Raw genomic sequence first — 11,219 nt, forward strand, 5'->3', positions numbered from 1 at the left:
CCTAAGATCGGACAACCGATCAGGATGCTCACAGAGGGTTTCCCCCATTCTGTGCTGCTTCACCTCTGATGCTCTGAGCCACAAGTCCACCTGGGCCTCTGAGTCTCACCTGAAATATCACTATCCACTTTAGTCCTCATATTTTACTTGGTTGTTCTTTTATCTGAGTCTCAAAACTAACCTTGTGAGCGTTTTTGTGACCCAATCTTTATGACTGACCGTGACAGAAAACACATAAGATGAAATAGACCAGTGATTCTCCATCCTGACTGCACAGTAGAATCATGAGATTTAAAAAATCTCAGTGTTGGGGCCCCACCTCCAGAGATTCTTATCTATTTGGTCAGGGCTGAGACCTGGACATCAGTGGATCATAGCTTGCAGGTGATTCTAATATTCAAAAATATGTGGAGCATGTATCTTTCTAAACATACCACTTAAAAAGGAAAAACTGGATGTGGGTGTAAAATAATTCAAAAGTTAGTCATTAAAAAGATGTCTCGTTACTTGGTAGATGCAACAAGGTTACAGGTGAATTAGGTCCACAAATAGTGACTGTCTTCTAGCACAATATAGATATGTTTGTTTTCAGACTGTCTTTGACAAAACAGCTCAGCTGATACTCAACTGATAAAAAATAAATTTGCTTTGGATGAGACTCAGTTTTGATTCTCTCCTCAGACAGAAAATGTTTTTCTGCCAACCACTCTTCCAAGAGCCCTTTTCAAGTCCCTGTTCCTCAGGCATAGACGAAAGGGTTCAGCATGGGGGTCACCACCGTGTACATCACAGTAGCTGTGGTGTCCTTCTCAGATGGGTGGGAGGATAAAGGGTTAAAATAAACAGCAATGATGGTGCCATAGAAGAAGGAAACGACAGCCAGGTGGGAGCAACAGGTGGAGAAGGCTTTCCGTCTTCCCTTTGTGGACTGGACTCTCAGGACAGCACAGGTGATATGGATATATGATACCAGGATGCAAACAAATGGGGTGCTCATGATCAGGGCACCCTCAGTCAGAATCATCACCTCATTGAGGTGTGTGTCAGAGCAGGAGAGTTTCAGGAGGGGGGTCACATAACAGAAGAAGGGGGGGATGGCATTGTCCGCGCAGAATGAGAGTTGAGCCATCAGCAGGGTATGCAACAGGACATTCAAGTTGGCAATGACCCATGACCCAGTGACCAGCAGGGCACAGAGTTGGTGGGTCATGTTTGCTGAGTAGTGTAAGGGGTGGCATACAGCAACAAAGCTGTCATAGGCCATCACGGCCAGGAAGAAATTGTTCATGTCCACGAACATGAAAACAAAATACATCTGTGTGAGACACCCAGAGAAGGAGATGGTCTGACTCCTGAGTATGTGGTTGGCCATCATCTTGGGGGACAGAGGTGGAGGAGAAGCAGACATCCACGAAGGACAGGCTGCAGAGGAAGAAGTACATGGGGATGTGCAGGTGGGAATCCAGGCTGATGGCCAGGAGGATGAGCAGGTTTCCCAGGACCGTGGCCAGGTACATGCTCAGCAGGAAGAGGAGCTGCTACTGCTGGAGCTGCCTGGAGAGCCCCAGGAGGAGGAACTCAGAGACACTCGACTGGTTTGTCTCTCTCATGGGGCTGGGAGCCTGGGTCCAGAGGCAGACAAAGCAGGAAAAATTCAAAAGCCTGGAAAATGATGGTCAAGATGGGGCAATTAAGAAGATTGCAAGGAGAAAGGCCATGTGACAGAGGTGAGGCATTAGCACTTTGCTTCCTGTGTGTTTTGTGCCTCCTTTATTAGAAAAATGAGGCCAGTTTCCTTATGCATGTGCAGTACCTCCAGAAGGACACTGAGAGAATGTGACAGTGGTTTTGTCCATAAATCCTTTATATGTCTAAACTTTCTACCATAACCATGTATTTTTTTAAGTAAGTATCAAAAACACTATAGATAAAGGAATATTAATAGAGACTTTAATATTTATGAGTACTGGAGAACACATGTGTAAATGGTTACCATAGAGACTGACGTACTAAGCATATACCCTAATACAGGGTACTGATGCCATTGATATCATCAGTGGTGTTGCCTTTGAGAATATTTTTTATTTCCCTTATCTCTAATCTGTAGCTGTTACACATTCCTAACATGTCTGCTCTGAGGATGATGTCAGTGATCAAACAAAAACTGCTCCCAGGAGCTTCCCTGGTGGCGCAGTGGTTGAGAGTCCGCCTGCCGATGCAGGGAACGCAGGTTCGTGCCTCGGTCTGGGAGGATCCCGTATGCCGCGGAGCGGCTGCGCCCGTGGGCCATGGCTGCTGGGCCTGCGCGTCCGGAGCCTGTTGCTCCACAGCAGGAGAGGCCACAGCGGTGAGAGGCCCACATACTGCAAAAAAAAAAAAAACTGCTCCCAGGTGGGTAATGATAGAATTGCTGCTGCTGATTCCTGCGCTCACATTTTCAGAGCACTTTACAGAGCTCTGAGCCAGCCCTTCTTGGCTATGTCCACTGAGCTCCTTAAGACTAACTTGTAAAATTAAAATGGAAGTGACCCAGAAGTATGGGCAGAAACCTGCCAATTTGTTTTCCCCACACTTCAGGGCCTCATAAACCGATAACACACACTGGTCATGCCTGGGCAATTTCGAGGAACTGCTGATGATCTCAGAACTGTTTCTATAGTGCCACTTAAACGGAAGATGTAGTTGCTTCCATGTCTTGGCTATTGTAAACAGTGCTACAATGAACGCTGGGGTGCATGTATCCTTTCGGACCGTACAATACTCCAATATAAAATTAAAAGTTAAAAAAAAAAAGGAATATGTAGTGGGGAGTGCCCCCTTAAGGATTTACCCCTTAACAAGGGTTTATTGATGAGTCTCACTGATCCGTCTCTTACCCAAGAAGAATGGCAGTCTTTCATGGTCCCCAGAATTCCCAGGTTTGTTTCACTTTTCTAGACCTGGCCAGAGATTATTTGTCTGAGGGAGAGGGACTTGTCTTTGGGTTTTTCAGGCTAAGTCTGCATGAACAAGGGGCTGGGGTGCACAGACTCAGCCCTCGGTGCTGGAAGGATGCTTGGGGTATCGTAGGGCCAGCTCTTTACAGGAGCCTCAATGGGCACTAAGGCTATATTCCCTGAGAGCCTCATTAGAGAAAGCAGAGAGTAATTGTCCCTTCTCCTCTGTGGGCTTTTTTTGGATCCAGTATTGATAATAAAGATCTGTCTTCAGAGTTACATAATTGCTGCTTCAGGACTTGGCAACATTGGAAATGATGCAATCTTGGGGGTAATCATTAGCCACAACCCTTCTGCTAGAGAGGACTCACAATTCTATATTTTATCCCCCACCCAATCTTGTTGGGAAATACACATGAAGCTGGATAGGGGTTAAATTTTGGATTCACACAGATCTGTGCTGAATTCCAGACCCACATTATCAGTGGTATGACCTTGAGAAAGCTATCAATCTTCACAGAATTACAAAACTTCACCATCTGTAGAGAGGAGAAATAATAATCACCTTGTAGAGTTGTGCAAATTAAATATGTAATTTATGTTAAATACCTCATGACCCCTATCCTCATCAATGCACTGGGCTAGGACCATGTCCACTAGGTGGAGGTTAAAGGTGAGGGACTGTCCTGGTGGTCCAGTGGGTAAGACTCTGCGCTCCCAATGTAGGGGGCCTGGGTTCCATCCCTGGTTGGGGAACTAGATCCTGCATGCATGCCACAACTAAAAGTTCATATGCCATAACTAAAACATCCCGCATGCTGCAAGGAAGATCCCATGTGCTGCAACTAAGACCCGACACAGCCTAAATGAATAAATATTTTCTTTAAAAAGGTATTAAGTGATATTTATATCCTTTGCTCTCTGCTCAATCATCTGTATTCTGCATAAATATAATTTGGAAATAGTGTCACATGTTTATCTTCATATGTCAATAGTCTTTTTTTTTTTTTCGGTACGTGGGCCTCTCACTGTTGTGGCCTCTCCTGTTGCGGAACACAGACTCTGGATGCGCAGGCTCAGCGGCCACGGCTAACGGGCCCAGCCGCTCCGCGGCACGTGGGATTCTCTCGCACCGGGGCACGAACCCGTGTCCCCTGCATCGGCAGGCGGACTCTCAACCACTGCGCCACCAGGGAAGCCCTCAATAGTCATTTTTATAAAGGACCAGTTGACAAGTCTTTTATACTATATTTTAATTTGGGGGTAAATGAGGTAGAAATAGGAACCATTGCTGAGTTCAGTTATAAGCTGGTAGAACATGGGTGCCAATGAGGAACCGAGAATTCCTGAGTCCATTATGTATCACTCTAGTTGTTCTGAAGGCAAGATCTGGCTTTAAGGTGCCCATAAAGGTCTTGATCTTATGCGTTGCAAAGTTTACTTTCCTGAGTTGATAATATTAAAGAGTTACTCATAAAAACCATACACCTGGGTCAGAAGTGGCAATTGAATTCCTAAAAAATATCTCCTCTGGAAACCAGAGTGTTCCTCTAGCTAATTCTTCCACTTTGGGTTATTTATAAACAATATATTCCCCATGCTGACTATAGCATCTTAATAAATATCTTTAACCTCCTCCCAGTAACTCAAAATAAGAATCTCAGGGCTGTAATGAGACTTCATGTCTCCATCAGACATGTGCTATGAGATCAAGTTCTCTCCATTCCATCTCCAAAAATAGGCCAACCGCTCCACACACAAAATTATCAAAGATCTGGGGAGGAAGGGGAGAATAGTGACTGGATTAGTAAAGCCATTGTTTGCAAGTGATAGAAAACCAACTCATATCAGCTTAAGGAGAAATAGAATCTACTGGTTGATGTAATTGCAAAGTCCAAAGTTCTTCATGCAAAGCCTGTGTGTTTCAGGCAGGGCTAGATTCAGGGACCCAAGTAATGACATCCGGACCAGTATTTCTCTATCTCTCTACTCTGTTTGCTTCTGTTCGACTTCATTCTACAGACTGACTCTCCATGTGGCAAGAAGGCAGCCACCAGTATCTCTGAACTCACATCCTCTCAGACTAGCAATCACAGGGCACATAGAACTTCTCTCTACCACTGCTTATTGGCACTGCTGTAAGGCAAGACTGTGATCATCCCTTTTTGGATCATATACCCAAATCGGAACCAACAATCCTGATGGGAAAGTGGGGTATTCTGGTTATCCTGGGTCATAACCCCAGTCCATTCCATGTGGGAATTCAGTGATGGACATTTATCACGAAGACTAAGTGGAGGATGGGAGGAGTTTCCCAAACAGATCCAAAAAAATGGAAATGGGAAGGAATGCCCTGGAACTAAAAAATTCGAGTTATCGGACTTCCCTGGTGGCGCAGTGGTTAAGAATCTGCCTGCCAATGCAGGGGACTTGGGTTCGAGCCCTGGTCCGGGAAAATCCCACATGCGGCGGATCCACTAAGCTCATGCACCACAACTACTGAGCCTGTGCTCTAGAGCCCGCAAACCACAACTACTGAAGCCCGCGAGCCTACAGCCCGTGCTCCGCAACAAGAGAAGCCACCGCAATGAGCAGCCCGCGCACCGCAACGAAGAGTAGCCCCCGCTCACCTCAACTAGAGAAAGCCTGCGCGCAGCAATGAAGACCCGATGCAGCCAAAAATAAATAAATTAATTAATTTTTAAAAAATCGAGTTACCATGATCCACCAGAGTCAATCCATCAACTGACCTGAGTTGAGCAAAGGATTGGAGAAGGAACACTTAAGACACAAGAATAAATTAGTAAGCTATTTTAAAAGTTAATGTGAACTCGTGAGAGGCACGCGTACCGCAAAAAAAAAAAGAAAAGTTAATGTGAACTAAACAAAAACAAAAACTGTAATTAATGACAACCCAGTATCATTGAGCACACCTAGCACCCAGATCTTGGTTTCCAAATGCCATTCCCTACTAAAAGGAAATTGGATTCCTTAGAGAAAGGGCTGATTCCAGATCTGGGCAGAAAAATACCAAAGTGAGTCTAGGACATTATGTGTGTGCCAGAAAATAAGGAAATGCTCAAAGTCCAATGTGAACATGCAAATGACTTTCATATGTATCACCATATCCATATACGGTGTTTAAAGTACTATTCTTTCAACTTTTCTTCAGGCTTGAAATTTTTCAAATTAAAGATTTGTGAATAAACAGATTTTTAAAAAGGAACAAAGATGCTAGCTTGAAAGGGCTCTCCCACTGGCTAAATTTGGAATAATGTGAGCATCAAAGAGAATAATAGGGAATTCCCTGGTGGTCCAGTGATTAGGACTCCGTGCTTTCACTGCCAAGGGCGCAGGTTCAATCCCTGGTTGGGGAAATAAGATCCCACAAGCTGCGTGGCATGGCCAAAAACAAAACAAAACAAAACAAAAAAATAATAATTATAATTGTAAGTAATTATAAAATATTAAATATATTACAATCTGTGAGTCAATATTAATACTATCTTTAAAAGAGAGAATTTAAAAGGTAATTTGCCATAACTGAAGGTGAAAAATTAACAATTAAGGGAATGAATTTAGCATTTACTCTGTCTTTTTAAAATGATCTGAAGTTCATCATGTGTTCATGGAGAAAATCTCTTCTTTACAGAATAATGCCAGTTAAGAAATATAGAAAAATTATACAACTAGGAAATACTAATTGCAGGCAGGAAAATATACCAATATAAGAACTGCTTTTATAAAGTCACTACCACCAACCATCTTTACCAGCAACACAGCATTTACAAAGTTATCAAATAACATCACTAATACCTCCAATTCCACACAACACCATAGGATTTATTGAAGCCCTCTCTCTTTCCAGCTCCACCAGTGAGAAATATGGCTCACATTAATCTCAATATATTAACTTATTTGTGCAGTCCACTGTACGTAGCCTATTTCCTGACCCCACCAGGCTGCCTTCTGGGTTGGCCATCTCAGGATGAGCTTCCAGTTGGCCCTGATGCCTGGCCCTGTGCCAAGCCAGCCCTCCTGTCGATCCCACATGTGAACTGTTTGCACCAATATTTATGCCCTCAATTCTCTAGACAAGTGGCTCACAACCAGAAACAAATTTACCTCCCAGAGGACTTTGGACGGTGTATGGAGACATTTTTGGTTGTCACAACTATGGGGAGGCTACTGACATCTAGCAGATAGAGGCCAAGGATGCTGCTAAACACCCTGCAGTGCACAGACAGCCCCCCACCAAAGAGAACCATCTGAATCAAGATTTCAAAAGTACTAAGGTTGAGACTATAATACACCTCATTGATAATTTGTATATTATTACATGGGAAATAATAAACTGGTTAAAATAAAATGTATTATTAAAATTAATTTCATTTTAAAAATTTAATGGGGCTACTAGAAATTTTTAAATTACAAATGTGACATTTGCTGCCTCTAGGATCCCCTCAGGAGGCACATTCTATCTGGTTGTCCTTTTGTATTCTTTTTTCTGTTATTGTTGTTTTCTTGGTTGTCCTTCTTTTTATTGATATAGTATTATAGATATCATCTTTCTAAGTCTTGCTAAACTTAAAACCTTTCATTCAAAGACACCTACTGGGCATGTATTTAAGGGGAATCCTGGCTTTGTCACCCTTCTCTGCCGCCTACGGTGCAAAGGAAAAAAGGCACACGCCCAACGTAGAGCTCAAACCCACGACCCTTAGATTAAGAGTCTCATCTCATGCTCTACCAACTGAGCTACCCGGATACACCAGGGCAATGCATATTTTCAGAGAGGAGTATGTACATACTACTTGGCATGACCCTGAGGATGAAGCAGGAACACCATTGACACCTCCTGTGGGAGGAGAAGCTCACGGCAGCCCAGTGGGATTTACCCAGGTCTCCTGGTCAGCGGGTGGAGCCGGGACTCCGCGGGCCTGGAGTCGATGAAACCCACCGGGCCGGGCTGCTCCTTCCAGCTGGGACCGTTCATCTTCCCGTCTTCCCGCCCAAAGGCGCCCCAACATACCAGAGACCACTCGCCTAATAGAGTCATCCATTCACTCAAGTGTTTATTGAGCGCCTAATGTATACCAGGCACTAAGGGTACAGCAGTTAACAAATTGGATTTTTAACAAAGAGGAAGAAAGGGGGCCGGATTCTGGATCAGATGAAGTTGCTGCTTTTCATTTTTGTTTCCTTCCTCACCAGGCTCGACGCCTGCAGTTTAACGGAGCAGACAAATATGAACTGCGGTAGGTGTCTTTTTAGGGGCGATTCTGTCTCCCTTCTACGGATACTTGCCCTGCCCTCTTTAGATATTAAGGAAGGAACGAAGGATGGAACGAAGAAACGAAGGAAGGAAAGAAGGAAGGAAGGAAAAGAAAAGAAAAGTAAAGAAAAGAAGCATGATGTTTCCGAGGACACAGGGCCCTTTCTCACCCCGGAGGAACTATAAAAAGTCACAAAAGTAGCTATACTGAAATAACAGAGATCCAGGCAGAAAATCACCCACAGTCCTAACCTAGATAAAGTCAACGTTATCTTTGGCCCACGTTACTTCCAACTCTTCCATAAGCGCCCATTCAATTCTTACATTCACATATCAAAGGTGCAACGTCTGCTCTCCACATATTCTGTTTACCTTTTGACCGGCATATTTTTGCATTTTGCTAGTCTCTCTTCTTTTTTTCCTCCCCTTCCCTCCTCGGCCCTTCCACACCCGATTCTTTCTTGGGCAGTCATGTAGGGACAACTGCAGTTTGGGAGTTACCGTTTGTTTTACAAGAACTGGCTCATATACGGTTTTCATAGCGGGATCTTCCAAGTCAACCGGGATAGACTGAACGTTCTTTTCTGAGGTTGAACACTATTAATGAAGCAAAATATATTCCATGGTCATTCCCCTCTGCCTTTTATTTATTGTTTACCAAACTGCTGCAATAAAACTTCCTACGTCGGTAGTTTTGTCTGTTACAGAAGTGGAATTAGAGGATCAAAGAGGTGTGTATACCAGACTGCTTTCCAAAACACAGGGTGAAACCACACATTTTTTCCATTAAGATGTATGGGTACACAGTCTTTCTCCTTCCCTTCTTTTCGAAGTAAACATCTGTAAATTTTTTTTTTTTTTTGGCGGTACACGGGCCTCTCACTGTTGTGGCCTCTCCCGCCGCGGAGCACAGGCCCCGGACGCGCAGGCTCAGCGGCCATGGCCCACGGGCCCAGCCGTTCCGCGGCACGTGGGATCCTCCCAGACCGGGGCACGAACCCGTGTCCCCTGCATCGGCAGGCGGACTCTCAACCACTGCGCCACCAGGGAAGCCCAACATCTGTAAATTTAACTCACATTCCCTTATGGTCAGTGGCGTATCTTCGAATTTTATAAAGACCCATTTTCCTCTGTGTCTGTAACCCAAAACTCGCCCCTCCACCTAAAGATAGAGTGCTTCCTCATACTACCCCAGGTGGGACTCGAACCCACAGCCCCTGGCTTAGGAAGCCAGTGCCTTATCCATTAGGCCACTGGGGTGGCTGCTAAAAGATTTCCTGAGAATATGAGAAGAAGGAATAATTCGTCAGCACTGGCTAGAAAATGCTCCAGGAATTGGCTTGAGTACTCAAAATTTGGCTGAATCCCTGCAACGTCCCAACCTCTATCCAAGTCTCCAGGAGCGCAGTCGTGAACAAAACAGAAACTGCCGATCCTGGCGGAGCTCCTGTGCAGACCGCGCACTCGCCGCCCGCCGCGCTCTCCTGCCTTTTTGTGGCTCCTCCAGCGCTGGCACCGCCAAGTCTGGCTTGTCGGGTTCCTCCAGAAGGAGTCCCAAGCTCCGGAACGCCCTGGATTCTCCTCCGGATGACAGATTCAGCGAGCAGTGAGGGACCCTGGCTGGATCAGTGGTGTGTTGGGCCGGACCACCGACTGCAGTGTGTGTGATAAATGTTCGGTCCTCCCGGGCCCCGGCTGGACAGAAGACCCGGGAGAGCTCAGGGCTGGAGGAAGATGGTGCGGGACCAACACCGTGTGCAAGGGGAGGAGACCCCTCCACACCCTCCGAGGCTCACCCGCAGGCGGAAGTCAGAGCCTCTTCCGCAGCCTCCTGCGCAGGGCGCTGTTACTCAGGGCTTGGCCTACGTACAGGAGACTGGGGGCGCGCGGAATGTTCCACACCGGACGTCGCTCTTCCAGGCCCAGAGCCAGAACAAACTCCTCCCCATGGAGTTATACAAAGCCGAAGTCCCGGGTATCTGGACACACCCCTGCAATTTTCCTCGCAACCCACCCTTCTTTATTCACTAAGGCTTGTAATTTATCCAAATGCAAAAGCCCTCCTCCCAGGAGAGCTCCCGGTACCTCAGAGACTCCTCTCGCCACCTCCCCACCCCAAATGTATCTTTTATCATTGGAGCAACAAGATTGTCTAACGCACAGTCCATTTTCGAATTTCCTCCAATAACATCCTTTATGGCTTAAAAAAAAAAAAAAATCCAGGACAGAATCAGAGAACACACTTTGATTCAGTCTTCTAATCTCCTTTGTCCGGCTGGTCCTGGCAGTCTGGCACAGACCCGGATGAAGCGGCGGGAGGGCTGCTGGAGCCGCCACCCCCAAGACTGCACAGGAACCAATTTGGAGGAACGCGGCCTTCACTGAGAGGAGCTAGGACGCTGTAGACGCGGCCCCCTTACTCCGGGGGTGTGCTTCGTCTTCTGGGTGGGCGAGGTCTCGGCACAGGCTCTCCTCTTAAATCGATTGCACTCTAGCAGAAGGCGGGAGGAGGAGCAGACCCCAGGCAACATGCTTTCCAGAAGCAGTTGGCGGCCCGTTGGGACGGGACGGGTGTGTTTCTGTACATACTCATCTTTGAGGGTGACAGATTCAAGGAGGAATCTGCCTTGGTCTAGAAGCGGTCGCGTTTGCCGGTATTGGCAAGTGTCCTTGGTTCGACCGCAGCTTTGAGACTCCAGCATCCCTATGGTTTTCCACATCCATTTAAACTGGGCCCGGAATTTCTTTACTTTCCCCAAAACAAGCTCTTCACTGCTTTGAAGTTTGTTTGTTTTTAATATCCAACATTTTCAGTTGTTTTTAGCGAGAGGATTGGTCCCCAAAACCCCGCACATTCGTGTTACTGGAAACCTCAACTCTCTGCTGGAGTATTTTTCTTTGTAATTTCCTTCAAGCTGTTAATAATTTTTTAACCAATAAATTAAAGTTTAAAAAAATGTTTTTATTTTATTTATTTTTGGTCGCGTTGGGTCTTCGTTGCTGCGCAC

At 45.7% G+C, this 11,219-nt stretch overlaps 1 protein-coding gene and 1 non-coding gene across 2 annotated transcripts; both read right to left on the reverse strand.

Moving 5' to 3' along the window:
• Positions 1-677: 677 nt before the first annotated feature.
• Positions 678-1,690, reverse strand: OR1F1 (olfactory receptor family 1 subfamily F member 1). Its single transcript, XM_022594697.2, is given in 3 exon segments — positions 678-745; positions 748-1,381; positions 1,383-1,690. Coding segments are annotated over 3 exon segments (930 nt in total). The 5' UTR covers positions 1,611-1,690.
• Positions 1,691-9,398: 7,708 nt separating this feature from the next.
• Positions 9,399-9,471, reverse strand: TRNAR-CCU (transfer RNA arginine (anticodon CCU)). Its single transcript has one exon. It is a non-coding gene; the product is annotated as a tRNA-Arg (tRNA).
• Between the last annotated feature and the right edge of the window lie 1,748 nt (positions 9,472-11,219).

This window comes from Delphinapterus leucas, chromosome 15 (assembly GCF_059928025.1).
Source record: "Delphinapterus leucas isolate spDelLeu-1000000601 "Yukka" chromosome 15, BTC_Dleu_Yukka2, whole genome shotgun sequence".
Classification (NCBI taxonomy): Eukaryota; Metazoa; Chordata; class Mammalia; order Artiodactyla; family Monodontidae; genus Delphinapterus; species Delphinapterus leucas.